This window comes from Crocodylus siamensis, chromosome 2 (genome assembly GCF_052110815.1).
Source record: "Crocodylus siamensis isolate JL-2025a chromosome 2, ASM5211081v1, whole genome shotgun sequence".
NCBI lineage: Eukaryota > Metazoa > Chordata > Crocodylia > Crocodylidae > Crocodylus > Crocodylus siamensis.
In genome coordinates this window covers 181,691,148-181,717,150 of record NC_143396.1, presented here as the reverse complement: position 1 = coordinate 181,717,150, position 26,003 = coordinate 181,691,148, and the positions used below count along the sequence as shown (strand labels likewise).

Below are 26,003 nucleotides of genomic sequence, written 5' to 3'. Positions count from 1 at the left end.
TGACTATCTTATGCATAATCGAAATACTTACAAAGTGAAAAGTGTGTGGTTATGGTGCATTTCGGTTTGGATGTTTATTCAAAGCATTTAGAAAATGATGTCAGCCTAGAAACACAATTACAGAGACGTATTTATTTTGAATCTCACTTCAATCTTTGTATAACAGTGTGGTTGCTTTTTCTCCCCCACCATTTCACTCCAATCACTACTGAAGCACCAGAATACCACAATATTTCAGGTATTTTTGAGCTCTTATATACACTTGTATTTACAAGTTTAATTCCTTTACCACTTTAGCGGCTGGATAGCTATTCCAAGGCAAATTCAAGCAGGTATTTAATATAAAAATGACAAATCTAGACCAGATACTGGGCATGAGGATGATTTCCCCTCGATTTAAATACAGTGGACCATTCTCTAGCAGGTAGTGTTCTCAGATATGCAATAAGCTTCAATACTTGGTCTGTAACATTAGCCACTGTTGACCATAGGGGCACTCACAATCCTGTTGCTGATTTTTTTTGTTTGGTTTAGTATAGTTTAATTTTGTTTTAGCTCAGGGTGGTAGAGCATTGATGTGAATGGGTGTTCATGAAGAATAAAGATTTGGAGGATAAATTGGCATAAAATACATGGAGACCTTTGTAGTTCTCACTACACACTTTTGATAAATAAATACTTCAGGCAGTTCTTATTAAGACATGCTTTCTTAATGCCTTTGTGAGGATAATATAATGTATAAGTGGGAAGCAACAACACTTCAAAAGATGAGAGTATGTTGGGATGTTTTGTTTGTTTAAGCTTTTATAACCACAGAGACCCCCATACAGCTTGGGAAGAGACTTGTCCGTCTCAGAGACAAGCGACTGAGTCAAACATTCCAGAATTCAAAATTCTTGTTCAGTCAGGTTTGCATATTTCAAGCCTGTGACTTGTGTTGCCAAAGAAGTCTCTTAATTTTAAATCCCTCTTTTGTAAAATAGATACCTTCTCCTATTTTTTTTTAAATTTTGATTCCTAAAATGTTCATCTCAAAACAACACCTTGTTTCCAATAATTCATTACAGTAAGACTTGACTTACACTATCAGAATGTTCTCTTCACCGTTGTTCTTTATCTTTGTGTGCGGACAAATATATCCACGCTTATGAGAGATTAGGAAACTATGAATCTGCATTGCAGAGTTTTGGATTAGCCTTTTGGCTCACAACTGCTGATCGCTGCAAACTTATGTAAGTATTATGGATCACGAATAAACGAATCCATAATCATGACTGATTAAACCCCAAACTATACAAAAGGAAAGTAAACTGAACCAGGTACAGCATTGGCATGAAGATAAGATAGAAACTGGTTAGTTTTTGTAACAATTTAAGAGTTGCCATACCAGAACATATTAATGGTCCACCTGTTCTGAACTGTGGTCTCCAATAATGGCTAATCCCCATGCCTTTGAAGAAAATGGAAACCAAAATATTATTATTATTGATAATCATCATCATAATATAAAGGCACCTAGCTAGGAGAAACTATAGCAAGTAATACTGAAATCAATAGACACTATGAAAATGCCATACAACTACAAAAGTTTTTTAATTCTGGGAATTCCATGCTTTATCCATGGCAAGAGGGAAGCACTCCCCTCCTGAATTTTCAATAAAATCAGTGATATAAGGATTTAAACAGTTTCTTCCTTGCTATGCATGGGGTTGCAACTTTTCTTTAGTAAGGAAAAGTCACTTTCAAAATACAGGTAGAGGCAGTTTTAGGATTTAGAATGTTTAAGTCTCAACACAAAGAATTAATTTTAGTCTCTTCTGCCTTAATACCCTTCTCCCTGTAGTCTGTCAGCTTAGATAATGACCAACACATACATCCATCTTACCAGCAGGAACTGATATTTAGGGGCTGATGACTAACAGCAGGGGCCAGTGCTAAGATGTTTAGACTATACCAACTCCAGAAAATGTCAGAGTCGGTAGCACTGACTGCCTTCTCTCACACCTGTGAGTTTGGGAGTGATGGCAAAACTTATTTGATGATGATATTTCATCTTCTCATTTGTGAGACCTGGTTTCCCAAATAACAACCACCTGTATTCAAAAGAGACACACATGGAACCAGTGGTGCATTGACAGATTTTTTTGGCTGAAACCAATAGCTGATTATTCACCAAGCATATTGGCCAATACCAATCTGATAGCTAATTTATAAGAGCACACCTGGGTGGTGTGGACAGCAGCTCCCTGCACATAAGTTTGTAGAGGGGAAGGGGCACAGGGGCAGGAAAGGGCATGGGAGGAAGAGGGACAGATCAAGGCCCTGCACAGTAGGAGCAGGGGGCGCTACCAGGGTGGTAAATGGGATCCCAGGGCTGGAATGGGGAGTGGGACAGAGCCACAGGCAGCTCATCCAGGGGATCAGCATACTGGCGCTTAAAAAAATGGCAGCATGGGCGCTTGAACTGAAGCTCATCAAATGAGCTTAATTCAAGCACGACTGCCACTATTTTTAAGTGTCAGGATGCTTTTAGGAGCCAAGGCGAGCAAGGTGAGGGTGGAGGTGGGCTGCTTGCTGTGGACTCAGGGCTCCCCACCCTGCTGCCTTTGCCCTGGGAGCCATGCGCTTGCCCTGCAACATCCCCCCCCATGCCTGGTGGCGAGAGGCACAACTCACTGTCACCAGATAGGCAGGGAACACAGTGCAGCCGGCACACAGCTTCCAGGACAAGGGAAGCAAGGCAGAAATCCCCAAGCCCATAGCAGGCAGCCTGCCTCCACCCCATGTACAGATCTGGGAGAGCACATACCTCCCCCAGGGTGCGTACAGCAGTGGGGGGGCTGGCCCCCTTCCCAGCCCTCCTCCCCCACCCCCGGACAAGCCCCCTCACGGCTCAGTCTTGCTCTCTACCCTGGCCCCAGGGTCCCATTCACTACCCTGGATGGGCAGTGCCCCTGGCCCCAGCCCCTGCCCCACTCCCTCCCTCAGTGGGGGCCTCAATCTTCCCCCTCACCCACCCATTCCCATCCACAAACATACCTGTAGGGCATTGCTCTCCACATTGCCCGTCTTTGCTGTGGCTGTGTGCGTGCATTCGGCATCTGCAGGCCCCAGCCAGAAGGCATATTTTGTTTGTCAGTACATTATCAACTACATTGGACAAAAAAAGCCCATAGCCGATAACGTTAATTTTCCTTTTATCACTACTGATCCGATATGACACCAATATATGGTGCACCTTTATATGAAACCTTCCATTAGTGGGCTGTTTCATTTGTACCAGTAACTGTATACGCTTAACCAACTTATATGCCAAGGCCAAGCACAAAAGACCCATTAAAATGAATATAAGATAAAGTCACAAAACAGGAATAACACTTCCATTAACTCTGCTACAGTACTTCTAATATAAATTTTAAAAAAAAAGAACAAAACTTACTGTTAAGTGTACAAATGAATTCTAGTTCAACTCCCCTGACAGACTGTACCCACCACTTACACCTGATTAATATAAAAGTCAAAACAGTGTGGGTACAAGAACTTGCCTCTTATTTTCAGATGGTTTTCCTAATGGCCTGAGCAAAGTAAGACACAAAGCTTAGGAAAGGCCTGAGCAGAGTCTAGTTGCCCTAATCAGTGACTGTGAAGTCTACTTATCCAGTAAGATAAAGAAGAAAGAACAAACACCTGGAGCCTTTAAAAACAAAGATTGTCAGCACCTCCTCTGATGAAAGGAATGTACTAAACACTATATATAAAACATGCAGGAGTCTGAACAGGAGTAAAGAAATAATCACTTGGTGCTGGAGACCTTGCAGATTGCAAAGCAGTATCTAACCTCCCTTTTCTAAGTATGCTGATCAAGGAAAAAAACACCTCTAGGGATATTTGTCAGCTGCCAGCATCCCAGATACCTTTCAAGCATGCTTCTGGGCAGGACACAGCACCTGCAGTATTGGTGGATGACCTCTTGCCATGCATAGAGTACTAAGATACACCCATACTCATCCTGCTTGAGCTCTCCAAAGCATATGATAACACTGGGCACCAAACTTCCAGTCCTGACATCGTCACCTGAACCTGAAGGGTCATCCTGGTACCCTGTTCCTGTGCAAGAAAAGCCATCAACTCTAGAGTCTCACAGGACTTTAACCTCTCCTGAACCTATATTAGGGTCCTATCAATAAGACATAAATGAGATGGAACTCTTTAAATGCTTGCATATCAAATGTAAATAGTACCATGTCCCCCTTTCTTTGTTGCTATGCCAAAATAGATACTTGGATGAAAAACAGCCAGCTAACAACGAAGGCTGATAAAAATGATGATGGTGCTTCCTGCTTTCACAACTAAATGTAAAATGCTACTTTCAACATAGCTTATTTTATTTCTGTGTATGAAGAACATAATAAGAGAAAGCCATTTCTCCCCATGCCTGAGAAGGCACTTAAGATGTATTCAAGTACTACGGTGATGGCAACCCTATAAAAAACACCTCAGCTCATCTAATCCTATCAAAATCCATACCCCACACAAAAGAGCCTGTCAGCTCTACATCTCATCTATCACACATCCAAGTCTATTAAAAATAAATAAATAAAAATAAATAAATAAATCAAAGCATTAAATAACTCCTCAGACTTTCTATACTAGTGGTTTCCAAACTGACAGATCATGAACTACCAGTTTAGAACGATACAACCTGAAGTACCACCAGAAAAGATTTGTCATATAAAGTAATTATAATAAATCTGTTAACATGTACCACAGGCAGGCTGTCTGCGTACCACTGGTAGTACTCATCCCACAAGTAACTGCTGTTCTATACCTGTCAGGTATCCAGAGCCTGGCTTCCTTGCAACAAAAGAATCAGTACACAGCAATGGCTGCGTAGGTGTTCATCAGCTGGACTACCTAACAGAGCTTCCTAACTTCTAACCAAAGTTGTTCCAAGTTTTTTCTCCAAATGGATAGAAACTGACAGATGCTTCCAGCTTTCTAACAGTTGGCCTCTCCAAGCTTCTGTCCGTGAAATGATGTAGGACCTTTTCTTCTCAGTCACTGCTAACAGCTACTGTCTCCAGTTGGTAAAGACAGTCACCTTGATCAACCCCTGGCACAGCCCCAGAGTGAACAATGGATGTACTAGGGAGTAGATGGGTTGGGAAGGATGAGAACCCAAGGAACTTTAGGGAGAGATAAGGCCAGGAGAAAAATTACAAGCTGCATACAAAAAAACAAAAAACTGGAGGAGTGTAAGGGAAGACACAAAGATGGAAGCAGGACTGCTGGAGACAGAAAAATAGAGTTTGCTACTGGCTGCATACACAGTAAGAGATATAAATTCGGCTCCCCCTACTGACAGAAGATGGCAAGTAGAGAGGTTAAAAAAAAAAACCTAAACCAAAAAATCGTTACTGCCAAATACCTTCCTAGAAGGGAATGCAAGTGTATTAGGGAGCCCACACGCCTTACAGTGTTAATAAGCACAGACTTGGAAATTTGTAAATAGAAAATTAGAAAAAAAAAAAATTAAAAACTTCCTGGACAGACTAGCTATTTTCCTAACAGAATTACAATCTCTCTAATTAGCTCCTATCGAACAGGAGACAATATCAGCCCATACCACCTACCGTCTTCAAAAGTCTAGTTAAAACAGTAAGGCAGATCTTCAGCTGGTGTAAGTCTGTATGACTCTGGAAAGCAAGAGAGCTGAGCTAATCTATACCATCTGAGAATCTAGCAGTGATGTTTAAGTTAAGTAAGCAGAGAAGCAATTAGCCATGTTCATAGATGTTTGGGTCGGAAGGGACCTCAACGGATCATCAAGTCTGACCCCCTACCTAGGCAGGAAAGAGACCCCAGCCAGATGCCTATCCAACTTCAGCATTCATTCAGTTAGATGAATATCTGACTTCAGTGTTAGTCTGAAGTCAGAAGACAAGGTTGATATGCACCTTTATAGACTAATTAAATAAGATTATATAAATGAGCACAACCTTTCATGAGCCCAAGTTTACTTTATAAGATGTACAAAAGTTTGTGCCCTACACGTGTGCGCGCGTGCACACACACACACCCTCCTTAGTCTATAAAGGTGCTACCTTCCAAGTTATGTAAACTCAGATATTAATCTCATTTCTTTTTTTCTATATTATTTCTATATTTTAAGAGAGCAGATAAAAGTTCTATTTCTTTTTCTAGAGAAAACAAGGATGAACAGTAACAGTTTAAGTCACAGAATAAGCCTTAAAATAACAGGTTTCCAAATAGAACAACAGCATAAATATCATTAACATCTCAAAAGCAGACTCAACCATTCCTTCTATTGCTTAAATATCTTTACCTACACCCAACATTAGAGTAGAACTTCTTAGCACTTGAAAATCCTTTGTCTATGAATTTCAAATTAATTTTGGATACTTCCGTTTTTGGATGTATAACATGGGACACCTGAAGGAGGCTGAATACTCAAGCACATTAATTTGATTTGGGTTGTTTTGTTGTTGTTTTTTTGTTTTGTGGAGGGGCGGTTGGGGGGGGGGGGAGAAGATAGGATAGAAACAACTTCCTTGAAAATATTCTAAATCAGGTCCCCAAAGTCACTTTTGAAAAATGTTGGTAATTGGTCTAATGAATTCTCTCATGGTTACAGTGTACTTATGCAAGTCTACATCCCATGCCTGTTTTTCCAGCTTCTTAGGTAGGGTTAATACTGCTTATCCATCCATATACAGCATTCAAAACTTCAGGCATGGAATGAGACCATAAATTTCTGTGGTCATCCAAAGTCACCCCCACCACCAGACCTAACTCAGCTTGCAGTAGTAGGATTGGTCCTTCAAATGACACCAACTGATCCAGCCTGTTCAGACTAAGAAGCTTCAGCATTATGCAAAATTCAAAAAATACTTTTTATGACACACTTTGCCTTCAGACATGGGATTTTGTATTTTTCCCTAACTAAGCAAACTCAAGACATCCATCTCAGTTCACTTTTATTTTATTATCTGGATGTAGCATATGCAGATTGCTCAAGGGTTGTCAACACTTTATAAGTTCTAGATTAAAAAACATTAATTTTTCATGCATACATTCATAGGCTTCTGATGAACAACAGAACTGATCCACTGCTTCACCAATTGACAACCATCACACTGCTCCACATTCGGGTACATTACAGATGCTGCACTCAGTTTAGTTTCTAACATTTGTTGCTTCAGCCTCTTTTCACTTGACTAAAAATAAGAGTGATGTCAGAGACACACATACACAATGCACCATGAGGCTTAACAGAACATGATGAAGGACCATCTCCGTAACAGAATAAGGAGAGGCAAAGGTACCATATAGATATATAGAAAGGCCTCTACCATATAGATGTACATGTCTCCTGCCATATTCTGTGGCACAACCGATCTCCTTATATGATGGAAATGAGGAACAAAGTAATAATAATTTGGAATAATTAAGAAGTAAACCGTTTTAAATATAGATTAGAAACAAGCCATTACCCATTAAAATGTAACCTACTGTATCGTTCTCAAACCAACACGAAGAATAAAATAATTTGGGTCAATTGGAAGAATAAAGCCACTTTATAAAAGAAAGCTTACGCCACGTCTAATATTTATTATCTCTTCATGTTCTTGCACTCAGACACAAATTTGCTTGTTTAAACACAGACACCCCAGCAGCAGCAGCAGCCACCACCCCTTTTCATACATCCGTAGAGTCGCTCTGGATATGCTTCCAGTATCACAATCCAGAATGAAGACTGAAAATTTTAGTCTTCAGTGCTTCATATACCCACAGAAAACCCTAAATTAAGTATGCAAAACTTCATTATTAGAGCCATTTAATAACCCTATCAGTTCAAGGAAAAAGAGGTTGTGTAAAGTGATGACTGACTAGCATGCAACTTCCAGTACAGGAAAATTATACGTTTTCATCCACCAAGAAGTGAGTCTTCTGAAATGGAGCTGGTCCTCAGGACCTTAAGATACATCTGCCTGGCTCATCTTGAGGCGGATTAGTCACATTGCTCCCAAGTTCTATTGACTTCCATGGACTGCACACAGTATCAAGCATTATTCAGTGTGGAAGCAAACAGGTAACAGAATCAAGCCTGGAAGAATTATTCAAACAAGTGCTGACACCTAGTTTAAAGTGCCCTTTGCAGAGCAAAATTTATTTGCTCTGTAACATGGTAGGAATAAAGAGTTCTCAACACTTCATGCCTTGCTCTCCAAAAACAGTAATGAATGAACAGAACACACGCACAGGTCAAACACATTCATTAAAAATAGATACAGGTCAGTCAAGATGGCAAGATTTATAGTCCCTTGGCTAGGTAAGTTTTTTATCTGTTGTGGGGCGGGGGGGAGGAAAACAACTAAAAAGTTTACATATTGCATAAAACATGCAGCACATACACCTCCCTAATGCAGCTAGGTAAGATTTTTCCTCTGACAGATGCCGAGCAGCAAAACAATTAACAAAACAGCAGAAAGCCAGGGGCTGTGGGACATTTGCTATAGTTGACTATGCCAATCAGTTTGGTTGGTCTGGAGGCCAGAAGGTGGGAGAGCTCAGTGCAGTTGCCCTTTTCAAGAAGTCAGATCTTTCAGCAGCCCAACTACACTTGCTAACCCAAGAAAACACACTCTCTGCTTGCTCCCTTTTGCCTCAGCACGGGCTGTCAGGACAGCAGAGATAGGGCAGGGAGTCCCAGCCAGGGTGCTGGGGCACCCTGGAGTGCTTTGAGATCCTTTCGAGGATGCCATGCAACAACAGCACTGTTAGGAGATGAGATAAACCCCAGGACTGCAAAAAGGACTCAGCCAGGTGTGCTGTGACACCCTAGGGTGCCTGGAGATCTTTTCAAGGGCACCATGGGTTGCTACACAACACCAGTGCTGCCAGGCCAGCAAAGGTGATCACAACTCACAAGACAAACCCAGAGATTGCAGAGGGGGCTCCGTGGGGTTAAAGCCACCCAACCATCCCCAGTTCTCAGCAACAAGAGAAAGACACTGGTATTTCCCAGTTGCCGCTATTTTGTTTTCTCTCCGGTGTGTTGGCATGGTCCGAGGGGAGCATGGAGGCTATCCAGGGGCACCTTCAGCCTTCCAAACGGCAGGAGGCGCCCCTGGGCAGAGAGGCGGGGGCAGCTGAGAAGCCAGGGCGCAGCGAAGGGGGTGCTACTCACACGGTGAAGTGGTAGACGAAGCACTTCCAGCCCGTGGGTCTCTCCAGGAAGTTATAGACCCTGCCCTGGAGGTTGCTGCGGCTCAGCAGAGGTCTGCGGATGCTGTAGATGGAGACGCGGGGGTCCAGGCTGTGCGGCGCCGGCGTCACCACCACCACGTCGCTGTGGAGCTGGGGGTCGGGGCCGCCGCGGGTGCCCAGCGGGCAGGCGGAGCCCTGGCCCTGGCCCTGGCCCGGGTCGCGGGCGGCGGGGATGGGCGCGTAGTGCGCGCCGGGCGCGTTCTCGGCCAGCTCCAGCGCCGGCTTCTTGGCGCAGGGCGGCATGCTGGCTCTGCGGGGCAGCGAGAGCCGGCCCAGGCTCCAGCGGCGCTTCTCGGGCTGCGGCTCCGCGCCGGGGGCCGACATGGCGGGGAGCGGCGGCAGCGCTGTCCCTGTGCCCCCCTCCTGCCCGAACCAAAGGGGGGCGAGGAGAGGCGGCGCGCTTGCTGGCTCCGGCAGCGCCCTGGCCCGGCCCACTCGGGGCTGGGCTCCTGCGGGGAAGGTGCGAGGTCTCCACCCACCCCCGACCCGGGGCCCGGCGCCACAGGCGCCCGCTCCCTGCTCCCGGCGGGGCGCGGCGGGCTGCCCCGCCCCGCGCCGCGCCGCGCCACCCAGGTGGCAGCCGGGCAAGGGCGCTGCGGGACCCGCGCTGCTGGGGGTGTCGCTGGCTGATCTCAGCCCCCGGAAGGCAGCCCCCAGCACCGGCGCTGCATGTCCTTTTAAAGGCAGGGTCTGGCCAGGTGCGCTTGCACCCCTCTCTGATTCCTGCTCCAGCCTAAGTCGTGGCAGCAGCGCTTCTAAGCCTAAGCCAGGCAGCAGGGAGGGAGTCAGTCAAGTGCCTTGGTGGCTTATTCGAAGTCTCTGGCTTCCTGCTAAACCCTTCATGCCACAGGTGTTACGGACCTGCTTTCCTTTTAAATGGTCTGCCTGGCCTGCTACTCCAATTCGCTTTCCTCTGCCCACTGTTCCCTGCTCCTCCATCTCGCAGCCCCACGGGCTGGTAACTCTAGCTCAGCGGTTCCCAAACTCTGACGGGTTGCACACCAACCATTTAAAACACTGAAACCTTCAGCACCGCCTGCAACTTTTGCAGTTCAACCTTAAGTACCACCACCTGCAATTTTTTGTCTTAACAGATTGATTACAATTACTTTATAATGGGGTGATATGAGCCAGGCACCCGTTCCTGCCCAGGGCACGGAGTTGAACCTGATGATCTGTTTAGGCCCCTTCCAACACTATGGTACTATGATTTATAACACGTACCACTGACAGGTTGCCTGCGTACCACTGGTGGTACCTGTACCAGATTGGGAACCGCTGCTTGAGCTAAAAAAGGTTAACTCTGGTGCAGAAGTGTTACCTCAGGTGAGCATTAGCTCAGGTGCGGAAATTGATTTCAAGGAGGTGGCACTGTCTGGCTCAGGGAGGCTTGGTTTTGTTTCATGAATGTGAAAAACAGACGTGCATGTCACTATAATGACTCCAGGACAAATGAAACTACATCACTGGATTATTTTTGCCTATGGTGCTGTGGTTTTATATATAACATATGATAGGATATCGAAATTCCACATTTTTTGTTTTGCTCCAATCTTAAATGGAATAATACAGCTCTAGGCCCATACATATTAGTAAAGCTTCTAGTTTCTTTTTAACTTCAGCAGTATTGCCAACTTCCATGATTTTTGGTATTATTCTTAAAGTCTGTGTTTCAGGAATGTGAAAAACTTAGCTCGTTCTTTTATACATTTATATATAACTATAACTGTATATAAAAGAAAGAGCCAAGTTGTTCACATTCCCAAGGCATAGACTTTAAAAACAACTCTAAAAATCATGAAAGTTGGCAACACTGATTCAGAAAAATGTATGTTGTCTGGTATGTGATAGACCACACTAGCTGTACCCCCACTTTTCAAAATCCTAGATTTGCCTATGGGCAGGGGTTATAACCTGACTGTGATTAAACCAGCTGTTTTCCCAGAAGGCTAACCTGTGTTCCTGTGTCCCTCGGGCCACCTGGGGAAGAAAGGCCCTATCCATCCCACTGGCTCAGCTGACAGCCTGCAACTACTTGAAAGGTGGTTACAAAGAGGATGAAGTTAAATTGTTCTCAGTGGTGGCAGATGACAGATCAAGGAGCAATGGTCTCAAGTTTCAGCAAGGAAAGTTTCTATTACAGATTAGCAAAAACTTTGTCACTAAGGAAGGTAGCTAACCACTGGAACAAATACCCAGAGAGGTGGTGGAATCTCTGTCCTTGGAGGTTTTTAAGACCCGACTAGACAAAGCTTTGGCTGGGATGATCTAGTTGGGGCTGGTCCTGCTTTGAGCAGGGGGTTGGACTAGATGACCTCCTGAGGTCCTTTCCAACCCTAATTTTCTATGTTTCTGTGACTGCAACCTATGTGGATATTGGCTTCAGGGGTACAGTTAAGGCTCCAGGGAGAGACAGCAGAGCTCTTCTCTGCACGGGGAGGGTATGTGTGTGTGTGTGGGGGGGGGGGGGGGGGTATGTGTGTGTGTGTGTGGCTGGGGGGAGTTAAACATCTTTAAGACTTTATTGATTTACTTTTACTCTGGATAAATGGACAAAGGAAAAGAAGAATTTTACTTTAGAAGACTGTCTTAGGGAAGTGCCTTTCCAAGCCTCTTGTACAAGATTGTTTCTATAGCACGAGGTGGCATACTTGACATTGAGATGAAACTGGTAAGTTACTTCTTAGACACGTACATTTTTCTTGATATTATCTCAGCCACCACAGTGTCTCATCCCTCTCTCAGAGCCTCTCTGACACAGAAACTGTGACTTGACCAAGTTGGAAATGCCCTGGTTTTTTCCACCAGAGAATGCTGAGGAAAGTCAAAAAGTCCCAGAAAGGAAGATGCAATCATAACAGAAAGCCAGCTGGGTTCTGATAGAAACCTGCCTAAACATCTCCTAGCTTGCCTGTGGGGGAGACCATGGTCCCAGGTGGTTTGGTCTTAACAGGCTGATGGAGAGCCCTGGGAGCACTAGCTCTTATATGCCTGTAATGCCAACACCACAAGCTACTAATGTGTCAGGCTCAAGGCACATTAGTTAGCCTGTGTTCCCAGGGTTCATCATTTTGGACAGGACACCAATATGCGCCCGAGCCTTGCATTTGTTGCTCCATCCCTCCGACGGCTTCAGAACCTGGAGTGCTGAAATCCTCCACAAAATGGAAAATGTCTTTCTCAACAGAGCTGTAATTGTGAGGTCACTAAGTCATGTTTGCATTTTAACTTGTGTGTAACCATAGCCATCACAACAGGACAAACAAGAATCAGGGCCAATGCTTGGTGCTATTGTATTCCAAATAAAATGAACAAAACATGCAGGAAGAACTAGAGTGTAATAAACGTTGCCCCTCAAACTGAAGACCATAATTGGCTGTTCCATCACCACCTTTAAAAAAAATTAAGGGACTCCTGCTTTACATGTTTGGGCTTTTTTACTGTCAAGTTATATGAGGGCTTGGCATAGCTTTTCCATCTACTGTTTTAAGCAATGACTGACTTCAGTGTGACAAATTGCTTTATACCATGGTTACAGGAACCTATGCTGCAACAATTAGCTTACAATTTCTATTGCTAGAGCTAAAGCTCAGGTTTCTCTTTGATATGAAATGCTTTTTTTTTTTTTAACTTTGAGCCAAAGCTAAAACAGAACTAGTTAACAAGCAGAGCTATGCTGAATTCAGGGGCAATACTAGCAAAACCAAATGCTAAAGGAAGATAAGGTGTTATATCAAATTAAACAAAAAACAGCCTTGCTAATTTTACTTCCATTCAAACCTGCAGCCAAAGTAAAACCAGCATGACTGTTGTCTTCCCTGGAATGCCAATTAACACCTGTTGGGTATTTGTACTATTGTTTCAAAGCTGAGGAAAGCAAACTGTTGATAAAGAGGAAAATATGCAAAGATTGTTTTATAAGCAAGCAATTAAAACTAAATCTATTTTAAAATCACTGGCAGCATATTTTTTCCATGAGAACACAAGACATAAGACACCTTAACAAAACAACACATCAGAAGAAAGGATGTCTTCCTTGTGTCTAATTGACATAGAACTCAACACAGACCCATGGTAGGCATTGTGTGGTCAAATAACCTGTCAGAAACTTGTTGTGAGAAGCATCCACATGCAACTGTTCGTCACACCATCCTTACTGTACACATCAGAGTCCCCTGCCTGCTAATATATGGGTCCATAGGAACATGGACCCACCTATATGGAACTGTGGACTTGAGGCCACTAAAAGAAAACAAACTCTTGTGCCCCCTCAAATGCTTTAGCAAAAAGTCATTTGATTTTTGGAAGAAGGTCTAAGCAAGACGTACTTAAGGATGCAGAAAGGGAAGCTATGGACTTTTATAAATATATTCCTCCTCTCTGGCCTTCTGGCTTCTATTGTCAGGGATTTTCAACACCTATTACCATGTGGGAGGCAGCCACAAAAACCACCTGGATAAGTCTTTGGTTAGACAATAAGTCTCTTACAAGGAACTGGATGCACAGTTACTCACAAGAGCAAAGTGCTCAAAACATAGCCAGTTCCTTTGTAATAGGATAATTTAAGATGAGTTATAAAAAAAAGAAATTAAAATTCTGGTACTGCCCTCTGGGGCCCACTGACTGAAGCAAACATAGGAGAGTTCTCAAAACTTTGGCTGGAAAAGGCCCAACCAGTTTTTGTAGTACTGTTACTAAATGCTGGAAACCTTGACCTACTTATTATGACTGAAAGGTCATCTCTCAAATGAAATGTCAAAATTAATGAGTAATTAGCACCTAGAATCCAGGCAGATAATTAATTTAATTATTATGAAGAGGAGGTCTGCTATTTAATATACAATATGCAAAACTGTCTTCTGGAAGCAGTGTAAGACCTTATTAAGGCAGGCATTTAGCAAGCAAGACTAAGTAGGTGTATGGTATAGGGCAGGGGTTCCCAAACTGTGGTACGTGTACTCCTGCGGGTACGCATGACATCTCTGGCAGGTACTCAGGAGAAACTGTGTAGTGGTGGATCTAAATATCATTATAATAATAATTGGCATTTAAGAGGCTAAAATATAAAACATGCTGGTAGAGCTGGTAAATCTGGAAGGGGGTATGCAACAGGAAAAAGTCTGGGAACCTCTAGTCTAGAGAGTCTCTGTTATAGATCTTATATGCTGCTTTTTAAAATTATTTTGTCTCATCTTGTAAGCCTTTGTTTGGAAGGGTGGTGTGTGTGTTACATATAAAACACACACATTACATTAGATAGATAGTTAGATTTCTTCAAAAATAAAGAATTCTATAATGCACATCTATGACATTCCTGTTTTTCAGTTCTTGAAAAATATATCTTTTGCATTTTTTCCTATTTTACATAATAAAAAATCATTTAAATTAAAGAATTTGATCACCATATAGAAAGCTAAGAATGGAAATAGTAGCTGGAAGAGTGTCAAAAAAATTACTAAGCAAGCAAGCACTGGTTTGATAAATAAAGTAATGAAATACTTTGAATAACAAGAACACATACAATTAAATATTAAGGAGGAACTATACCATCATTATCCATCATTATCGTTTCCATTTCTGCTTAGAAAATTATAATTTATGGGCCAAAAAGAATAAAGTAATCATTTAAGAACCAGAAACCAAAGGTTAACAGCTAGGGAAATACTGACAAATACTTTCAAGGTGTGCTGTGCTATACATTTGCATATTGAGAAAGATATTATACGTAGGGTAAAATTTGCAAAAGCAATCAGCACTGGCCTGATTTTTTTCCCACTGAAGCTGATCATAAAACTCCCAGTTCCATTGATTTCCTGGAAGCAAATGTAGTCCAAATGCTTTTGAAAACCCCTCCTTTAGATTATGGGTCTGTACAGAAGTTACTCTTTTCATACTATGAGGCCACCAAAAGTGCTCTGTAGCCATAACAACAAACATTCAGGACTGCAGACTGCTTTAAAAATGGAGGGTCACATGAAAAGTTAAACCTCATCTGATGTAATATCAGACGAAGGTTCTCTAGGGCAGAGCGCCCTATTGAACCTGTGTACAGATGCATATTGGCCATTTCTACACATACCCCTGGGGGTAGTGGGATTAGCCTGAAATTGCCATTTTGAAGGCACATGAAGGGTGTGTGTCTGCATGTGCGTGCCCTTCATGTGCCTTAAAAATGGTGATTTTAGGCTAATCCCACCTAAATTTGATACCTGCATAAAGCAGGTAGCAAGTTTAGGCACGATTAACTGAGTCACATTAGCCTATGTGTAGATGCTTAATGCACATTAACACATCTGCACATGGGCTGATGCGACTTAACTAATTGCACCCAAAAGTTAATGCACCTTAATGCATATTAGCACACCTACATGTAGACATGTGCCTAAATCGCCTTAATGCACCTTAAGCAAAGGCACATTACATTTTAGCTCACATAAATATATGTGTAGGCACAAGGGTTAATTTTGGCTGATTCCATCCACATCCCAGAGGCCTTTGCAGGGCTGGGCTGGTGGTCACAGGCAAACACTGGCCCAGCCCTGACCTCAGCCCTGCCATGCTATTGGTGGGGAAGCAGAAAAAGCTCTGTCTCCTCCCTGAGCAGCCAATCAGGGGGAGAAAGGGAGTTCCCACCCCCACCATGCACCCTCACCCCCGCAGCTACCCCTGCTGGGTTCTTAGGGGAGGCCAGGCCAAGCCTGCATATCAAGACAGGCTCCACATCTCCAGCAGCAGCAAAGCTGAGCTGGCAGCTGCATGCTGCCACTGTCAGGAGGCTCAGGCAGGGAGGTAGGAGAAGGGAACCACCCTACCTCATGGGCTCCCCCCAGCTACCCCAACTGAGATATTGAGGGGAGCCGGGCTGGACCCATGCAGCTTAGGAGGCTCCATTTCACCCCCAATCTCAGCCTCTTAACAGCAGCAGCCTGCAGCTGCCAGTTCGGCTTTGCCACAGCCAGAGCTGGGGCAGGGGATGGGAATGGAGCCCCCACCCCCAGCCTCATGGGCCTGGCCTGGCTCTCCTAAAGACCCCAGCAGGGGTAGCTGGAGGGAACCTGCATGGTGGGGGTTCCCCCCAAATCCTGCCCCAGCTGTGGCAAAGTCAAGCCAACAGCTGTGTGCTGCTACTGTCAAAAGACTGAAGCAGGGAATGAGGGGAAGACAGCCCCCCTTCTACACTTGCTGGGGTCTTGGGGTGAGCCAGGCTCTATTTCCTCCCATCCCAGCTCAAGGTGTGGCAGCCAGGAGGCTGCTGCTGTCAAGTGGTTTGCTGGGGGGCAGAGGCAGAGGGTAGAGTGCCCCCTCCCACCACATAGGCTTGGCCCAATTCTCCCCAAGACTCCAGCAGGGGTAGTTGGGGGAGGGACTGCACAGCATGGGGGGAGGAGGGGCTCCATCTTCCCTCCCTCCCTTCCACCCATTTCTAGGCAGTCATCAGCTATTGGGGGGGGGTGCTGGGGAGTGGGGTGGTCTGACACCCTCCTTGGAGGCTACTGGAGCAATGCCACCTGCTGGTTTGGGCCAGTGCAGGCAGGCTTCAAGCCACCCACCCCCCTCACCCAACCAATAGACAAATACCTGTTGCGTTTGAGGCACTGTAACTAAGCCACTTTTGTGTAAAGCGCCATAGTTATAGCACCTCCCCAACAGGCAGCCCAAACATCTGTATGCACCCTGGGATAAATAATGAATATTTTCCCAGATTCAGTTTTCTTTTTTTCTTTTATATTCACATACACACGATTTTACCTATATATGTATATGGCTCTGTGATGTATGTTCATGCACGCATATAGTATGTGAATGTACACATACAATTGAACATAAATCTCTACAGATGTCTATAAAAATGCATGCACCATGTTATGCGTATGCGCGCACACACACACATACACTGACTAGTAAAAGAAAAATATCACATAAACAATATACATCATGTAGACACACGCTTTTCACATAAATATAGGTGTGATTAATATATCTAGCTGGATCTATATCCTTTATTATTATACTGATATTTAATTATATCAATAATTATATTACATTTTTGTTCTATTTTTACCATTATTGTATTACATAAAAATGCAAAGCCACATCTTTCATCACTGCAGATTATTTATAGGGCAGAACTTATGCAACAAGTTACAATGGAGAGACACCCTGAACTTGTGTGTTCTTTCTCTTTATTCTGATGCGACATGGCTGATGAGTAGAGATAAATGTTCTGTGCATCTTGGAAACGTAATACTATGCTGGCAATTAGAGATTTCTATGTCTGACAGTTTTGTTGCAACTAAGTTTGACTTTGAGATCTGCTTCCTAGCTGCTGCTGCTAGCATGTGTATATGTGTTTTGGTGCTGCTTCCTGTTTCATGAAACTGCTGTGCAGCTAGAGTGTGGGGGAGGTGTTTGATGCAAACAAAATTTTCCAGGGAGAGGCAACAAACTATTTTTTGATTTTCACGACAGTATTTTGTTTAAAATAAGAGTGTCTTGCTGAATGCCAGTCACCATAAACTCTCCTCTTTAGTTTAATGCTCCCACAACTCCACCCCCCACAAAAAACAGATAAATGTGACTCAACATTGAGCTGATCATTATTATCCTTAATGACCTATGGGGGCGGGGTTGTCAACTGGGGGTGCGCATACCCCTGGGGGTACTTGGACCAGTCCTAGGGGATGTGCATGGGCGGGCAGGAATGGACCAGGGCCGGGGCAGGGCCAGGGCAGTGGCATCCCTCTGCAGGGCAGGGAAGCTTGCAAGCGGCAGCCACTGCTGCCACTACCACACACGAGCCTGGTGAGCTTCCCCACCCTGCCCTGGCTCTGCTTGTGGGAGGTGGCGGCGCTCCATCCTGGGTTCCCTGCTCCATGTCCAGCTGCATGCCATCCTTGCTCGGCATTTGACTGCACACTAACCCCCCTCCCCACCCCCACTCAGTGTTTGGCCACACGCTAACCACCCACTCCCCCCCACCATTTGGCGTCTGGCTGCCAGAGGTACTTAGATAAAAAAAGGTTAAAAACCCCTGAGTTATGGAATAGTAAAATGCAGGGAATGTTTCATACAATACCATACAGCAATGCAGTGGTCAACAACCTTTTTCCATCGTGGGCTGGAATGCCTCAGCACAGGTCCAAGGAAGGTTGGCACTAGGACCCAGGCACTGCTGCCACTGGCACTACTTCTTCCCAGTGCCCAGCTGCAGTGTGGCACAGGCAAAGCCCCCACTGCTGAACAGTACCAAAGCTCTGTGGGCTAGATTGAGTTGTTCATGTAACAGCATTAGCCCATGGATTGCAAGGTGCTGATTGATCCCTACAGTAATTATGCAGAATACTGTAAACTTGTGAATATTTTCCGTATTTCTGAACATTCCTGTTCCTGTAACAATGCTATTGCATGAGAATCTGTTTTCACTTAAAGATAGAAATTTAGAGCCCTCATATACGCAGAGAAAAGCTTGAAAATTATAATCCTAAAGCAGTTATTTTCAACATAGCACCCTGGGGTGCCACAAGATACTTTTAAGGGTGCTATGTAATATTAGTACTGTTAGATGTGCAAACACTTACATATGATTCATGTGATAGACCCAGAGATTTCATACAGGAATCCACAGTGTTAAAATGATCCTGACATGTTGTGGTCTTTCTGAGTCCTCGGCAACAGAAAAATTGCTCTATTTTTCTGCAGTCAACAAATGAAAATAAGCTAATAGCTAGCATTTTCCAAGGGGTGCCTTGAATCTAGAAAGTTTGTGAATCACTGCCATAAAGGTTAAAAAACAGGTGGCAAATGTATCTTGAATTTATCCTCACTTGTACTTATGCCGCCACACTGGAGTTGAAGACTAAAATGTCCAGATCCTGTTGGTGCCTCAGGGAATCCTAGGCAACATGAATATAAAATGTAGTCTCCTCCTCTTCTAATTTCACAGCATCTGGAGTTCTCAGCAATGAGGTGATTCACAAATACAATTCATATTAGCCTCATGTTGTCCATTCAGTTGTTCTGTATGAGGCAAACTCTTTTTTAAAAGTTTGATAGTGAAAAGGATTCAAGGAGTTCTGTTTCCCACTTTTACCATAGATTCACACACAGGGCTGGTTTATATTTGTTATTCAGCAGTCCACATCAAGCTCCTGCTATAGATGCATCAGGGAAATTCCCAAGAATAAATACATTTGTATTATCAAAAATCACCCTGACTTCAAGTAATACAACTTCAATAATGGCTTTACTAGTCTAGATGTACCTTCTGTAGCATTACAGCTATGCTGGTTGCAGACCATTGATTGTGGAACAGCTAAAATCAAATATAGATTATGCATTTCCCTTTTTATACACACATGTAATTTTATATACCATTTTTGAGGTAAGAGTGGACTTTAAAGCTAAAACACAGGATCTCATTACTCTAGAAACTAATTTTCACACAGTTAACTTACTAAAATTCAGTTTCCCTCCTGCTGTTCAAAAATTCTAGGCCATAGCCATGCCAACTGTAATCTACCTGTTCTAGCTTTAAACATATGAGTACTGCCGCTTTTTCCTTTAATTGATTCCTTGTTGAATTCAGTGTTAACTAGATGGGCCATGACAAGTCCTATGTTATGGGAGCACTCTACCAGTATGTTATAGCTCTTCAGGTACTCCTGGTAAGAATGGCTTGCACTGCATCAGTCACTACGTCATGAATGTTATGAAAACAGATTCTAGTTGGCACATACATCATTCTACTCATTACATAATGCAAAAGCAAGATGAGATTGAGATTGGGCAGAAAAAGGGTACTGCAGAACATGGATAAATTTAGTATTTAACAACTCAAACAGGCAAAGACGAGTGAACAATATCAAGTAGAAATTAAAACCAGGTTTCAGGCTCTTGAAGAATTCTCCAAAATGAATGAAGAAATGATTGAAAACGAGGTCCTAAGTACCAACAATCAATGGAACTCCATAAAGTATATCTTCAAAGAGAATACAGATAAAACAGTAGAGCTATAAAAGACAAACAGAAGAAACAGCTGGGATGATAACGAATGCAGGCAAGTAACAAATAAAATGAAACTAACAAAAGAAAAACTCCAATGAAACTCAAAACAACACAGATGCAAAAGTCTGGAAACATAAGGAAATTCATGCAAGAAAAAAAGAAAAAGTCTACAAAATAAAAAGCATCAACTTTAGGATATTAAGGAATAATACAGGAGAAATAATGTAAGAAATGTCTATAAAAGAGTCAGAAACTATAAACAAGGATATCAAGCACCTACATCAGTCATCAGCAACAAAAATGGAAACATCCTAGTAGACAAGACAGCAATCATAGCGAGACAGTGAAATTATTTTGCAGAACTATTAAACTATCCAACAGCCACCATGCCAGTAGAACAAGAAAATAGCATCAGCAAAAATAGGAGAACTATCTTTTGGAGAAATGAGAACAGCTATAGCAAAACTTAAGAAAAATAAGGCACCAGGAACTGATAGTATTTCAGCTTAAATGAAAAAATAGAGGAGAAGGGTTTTATAAAGAAATCTGTAAATTAATTCTCCTTATCTGGAAGTCATTAGTTCTACCTGAAGATTGGAGAGAAGACTTAATATGCTCCCTATCACCGACGGGCCTTCTTGTCCCCTCCAGGGCGCTCTGTTTTCCTGGTTGGTAACTATTCCCCTTGCGGACCGGTTTGTCTCCGTGGGTGATCTTCTCTCGCATCACCAAACCTCGCTCTCTCCTGCCACGACTTGGTGTTTCCTTAGTGGGGCTGGGCTAGTGCACGGGTCCCTCGGTGGCCCAGGCTTGGCCCACCGGTTGCACGTGGGGCTCCACCACTCCTTACACCCTGGCCTCCCCCCACCTCTGGGCTCCACTTCTCTGATCCGGCTTCACTGCTTCTGCCAGCTTCTCCCACGGCTTACTTACTCAATCCCACAGACTGTAGGATGCCGCTACCTTTCAGTTGACCTCCTCACTGTGACCTACACTGGAGCCTAATCCGCACCCTCTATTGACCCCTCGCCACAAGCCCTCCACCTGGTGCAGCTCTTCCCATGTTGTCACTAACTATATCACTATCCCTCCACCAGATCCTAAGTAGCCTGGGACAGGAGGGGAAGGGATTCCCCCCTCAGTAGCCCTCTGGTTTTCCCATTCCTGATCCTTGACCTGACGTCCCTGGGTCTTGGTGGCGATCCCGCCCCGATCTCCCTTCAGCCCGGGGATTCTCAGTCTTCCGCCCTCTTCAGTGAGTCCCACACCCATCATTGCAGAACTTACTTTGGAGTCCCCGAACTCTTCTTGGATCATCCTGATCCTTTGTTGCTCACCCAATCTGTCACTCCTCGCACGATTAGGCATTGTCCCTGTTGTCGGGCTCTCGATCTGGGTCGCCTCCTCCTCCAGGGCTCCAGCTCAGCGGGCTCTGTCCCCGGGGTCCTCTGCCGGCGCTTTCCCGTCCTGCCGCACGATCCTCGAGCTATCTGCCGCCTCCAAAGTGGCGGCCACCATTTTTAAATCTCCCGGCCAGCGTCTGACGTCATCGTCAGCTGCCGGCCACAGATGTACATAGACGCGGCTGACAAGCCGCGCAGGTTCTCCCTTCGCCGCGGCATTCCTCTCCACCTGTCCTTCTGGTAAGTTTTCGAGGCTTCTTTGGGTCCCGGGACACTACCCTCTTCAAAAAAAGCAGCAAACTGGAGTGTCAAAATTACCCTATTAACAATCACCTCTAAAATATTTTCTAACATCTTGCTATAGTGCTACTACCTTATGCTGAAGAAATTCTGGGAGAATACCTGTGTGGATTTTACAAAAAAAAATTGACAACAGACAAATCTTCTAACAAACAGTTGAGAAAAAATGGGAATATAATGAAAGCATACACATACTGTTCATAGACTTCCGCTCCTTTTCAACCTAGCACGGGAAAAAATAATCAGGAGTATAAATAACATGGGGAGAGGAGATCAACTGAATGGAAAGCATAAAGTCCCCACATATGCTGATGATATAACTCTCATAGGTAAAAATATGAACGACAGCCAACAAATAAAGCAAAGAGTATCAGACAAGTGAACTTGGACAAAACCCAGTATCTGCTGGTAAACAGGCCAGCAGTAAATGAGGGAACTCGCATAAGGATAAACACCACAAATTTTAAGCAAGTGATCCACTTCAAGTATTTGGTTGCATCATAGCATAGGATGGTAATATAAAGGAAGAAATTAAAGGGAAAACAGAAGCAGGAAATAGAGCCTACTTTGCATTGCATGGTAGACTTCCAAACTCATCCCAAAGAATATTGAGCTTCAAGTCCATAAAGCCATAATAAGGTCACGAATTCCCTGTGGCAGTCAAACATGAGTTGTCTCAAAAGCAAATGACATATTTCTAGATTGTCTTGAAAGGAAGAAATCTTTGCTCTCATAACATAAGAATGGCACCTAAGAACTAGTAAGTTATATCTACTGTACAAAGACCCAACTCGACATATAAAATCAAAGCACAAGAACTGCAGTGGCTGGGGTATGGCAAAAGAATGGAGGTTTCATAGTTTCATAGTAGCTAGAGTCGGAAGGGACCTAGGTAGATCATCTAGTCCGACCCCCTGCCTTGGCAGGAAAGAGCACCGGGGTCAGATGACCCCGGCAAGGTGCTCATCTAACTTCCTTTTAAAAATCCCCAGGCTAGGAGCCTGCACCACTTCCCCTGGAAGCTGGTTCCAGGCCCTAGCCGCCCTGACTATGAAGTAGCGCCTCCTAATATCTAATCTAAACTTACCCTCCGCCAGCTTGTGACCGTTATTCCTGGTCACTCCTGGGAGCGCACGGGGGAACAGGGACTCCCCCAATACCTGCTGATCCCCCCTGACCAGTTTGTAGCAGGCCACAAGGTCCCCCCTTAACCTTCTCTTGTGGAGGCTAAACAGGTTCAGGTCCCGTAGCCTCTCCTCATAAGGCCTGCCCTGCTGACCCTTGATCATACGAGTGGCCCTCCTCTGAACTCTTTCCATATCGTCCAAGTCCCTCTTGAAGTGTGGCGCCCAGAACTGGACGCAGTACTCCAGCTGCGGCCTGACCAGTGCCGCATAGAGGGGGAGGATCACCTCCCTGGACCTGCTCGAGATGCATCTGTGGATGCATGACAGGGTACAGTTGGCCTTCTTGACTGCCTCCCCACACTGCCGGCCCATGTTCATCGAGGAGTCAATGACGACTCCAAGATCCTTTTCCGTCTCCGTGCTGGCAAGAGGGGAGTTCCCCAACCTGTAAGTGTGGTGCCGGTTCTTCCTCCCCATGTGCAACACCTTGCACTTATCAGTGTTAAACCCCATCCTATTCTCATCCGCCCACCGTTGCAACCTGTCAAGGTCAGCTTGTAGCCTATTGCACCCTTCTAGTGCACCCACATCCCCCCACATCTTAGTGTCATCAGCAAACTTGAACAGGGTGCTTTCTACCCCCTCATCCAAGTCACTGATGAAGATGTTTAACAGTGCGGGCCCGAGGACCGAGCCCTGCAGAACCCCACTGCCCACGTCCTTCCAGGTCGAGAAGAACCCATCCACTACCACCCTCTGGGTGCGGCCCTCCAACCAGTTGGCGACCCATTTGACCGTGTGGGCATCGACACCACAGTCTCCCAGCTTTTTGATGAGGACAGGGTGAGAGACAGTGTCGAAAGCCTTCCGGAAGTCCAGAAAGACTGCATCCACAGCAACCTCTGCGTCTAATGATTTGGTGACCTGATCGTAAAAGGCCACCAGGTTGGTCTGACAAGACCTGCCACTGATGAACCCATGTTGGTTGCCCCTGAGCATGCATTCCCCCGCAAGGCCCTCCTGGATGTGTGCCAGGATAATTTTTTCAAAGAGCTTACCCGGGATTGAGGTCAGACTAACTGGCCTGTAATTTCCCGGGTCCTCTTTTTTTCCCTTTTTGAAGATAGGGACCACATTGGCCCTTTTCCAGTCCTCCGGCACCTCGCCAGAGCACCACGAGTGCTCATAGAGCCGCGCCAGGGGTCCCGCAATGACCTCGGCCAGTTCCTGTAGAACCCTAGGGTGAAGATCGTCCGGACCAGCGGACTTGAACACGTCCAGCCTCTCCAGAAGTACCCTAACTAACTCCTTGCTAACCCCTGGCCCAGGCGTGTCTCTCCCGGGGCCCGAGGGGGGCCCAGCAGGGAGGTGGCTGAACTGGTCCCTACTTAGGAAGACAGAGGCAAAGAAATCGTTAAATATGTTAGCTTTATCATCTGGCGTGATGACTAAGTTGCCCATCGTGTCCTGCAGGGGCCCCACATTACCCGGGACCCTCTTTTTACCCCCTATGTATTTGAAGAAGGACTTCTTATTGTCCTTAATCCGGGAAGCTAGTCCTATCTCCATCTCTGCCTTGGCCCTCCTGACTGCCCCCCTACATCCTCGGGTGACTGTAACATAGTCCTTCTTGGTGATGACCCCATCTCTCCATTGGGTATATGCCTCCCTTTTAGCAAGGAGACATTCCCGGATGCTCTTAGTGAGCCATGGGGGTTTATGTGCCCTCCTGCTCCCTTTGACCCTTGTTGGGATTACCTCCCTTTGGGCATGGAGGATCGTCTCCTTAAGGAGCAACCACTCCCCTTCGACATCTGATTCCCTTCCCCTCTGGGTCCTCAGCGCTTCCCCAACGATCCTCCTTAGCTTGTTGAAGTCAGCCCTCCTAAAGTCTAGGGCTGTTGCCTTGCTGCAGCCCTTTGCCACCTTACGCTGGATGGTGAATTCCAGCAAGCGATGATCACTGTCTCCCAGGTGGCCCATCACCCGCAGCCCCCTCACCAGGTCATCACCCGTGGGCAGCACCAGGTCCAACAAGGCGTCTCCCCTGGTGATCCAGACACCAAAGAAAGTACTCTTCAGACTGCCAGAGGTGAGAAGGCCACCTGGACCACCGAGACAAAGATGGCTAGATGACATACCATCAGACCTATAGAAATGAAAAGTGGATGACTGGAGGTTGGAGGCAATACAAATGGATGACCATGGTGGATGCAGCCAAGAACCTCTTGGGCCTATAGTGTTAAATTACACATGCACACAAGCGTAAGCTGCCAACTCTTTTTAACAATTCTTTTAGGATTCATCTACAGTGGTTTTGAATAAAACAGTGTTTTTCACCAGTCCTACCATTAGTTCAGCTCCTCCAGTGGAAGTAACAGTGGGAGCACTATAAAAGAAAAAAAGCACCAGAGTTTTAACGATCTACATCTGCTGTGAGCTGAGTCAGCAATAGCAACAGTAAAGTAAAAGGCCAGTGTAGACATGCACTAATACTGCTGTAATCATTGCTGGTGTTTAACTCAGAAAATATCACAGTGGAACACCAATAGCCAAACTCTTAACGTATGTCTGCTTACTCCAAAATATTCCTTTTTGGTGGCAGATTAAAAAAGTTTAACAAAACAAGACAAGAGAATAGCTTTTGATCTGATGTGACTGAACAGAAAATGAATAGCTCAAACAAGCATATGCCAGTGCTCAAAGTCTACATTTGTTAGTGATCAGGCTCTGAAATAGACAATTTTTTATGGTCAGAAAAGCATCAACAGTGTTTTAATGTCTATGTCTATATGATATTGTTTCAAGACAAATGAGAAAGGCGGAAAATACATTAGATTTACTGTTTGGATGTTTAAAATTAGCTTGAAGAAACAAC

The 26,003-nt window shown here is 44.6% G+C and overlaps 1 protein-coding gene across 5 annotated transcripts in view; it reads right to left on the bottom strand.

Moving 5' to 3' along the window:
• Positions 1 to 25,759, bottom strand: part of KCNQ1 (potassium voltage-gated channel subfamily Q member 1) — a 613,215-nt gene extending 587,456 nt beyond the window's left edge. For 2 of the 5 annotated variants that reach the window (XM_090032508.1, XM_090032510.1), the window contains exon 1: positions 9,212 to 9,746. In XM_090032508.1, the coding sequence (XP_089888634.1) occupies positions 9,212 to 9,615 (404 nt within the window). In that variant the 5' untranslated portion in view covers positions 9,616 to 9,746. Of the gene's footprint in view, positions 1 to 9,211; positions 9,747 to 25,126 lie in introns of those variants that run through there. The other 3 variants (XM_090032512.1, XM_090032509.1, XM_090032511.1) reach the window with 3 other exon arrangements.
• Positions 25,760 to 26,003: the final 244 nt, after the last annotated feature.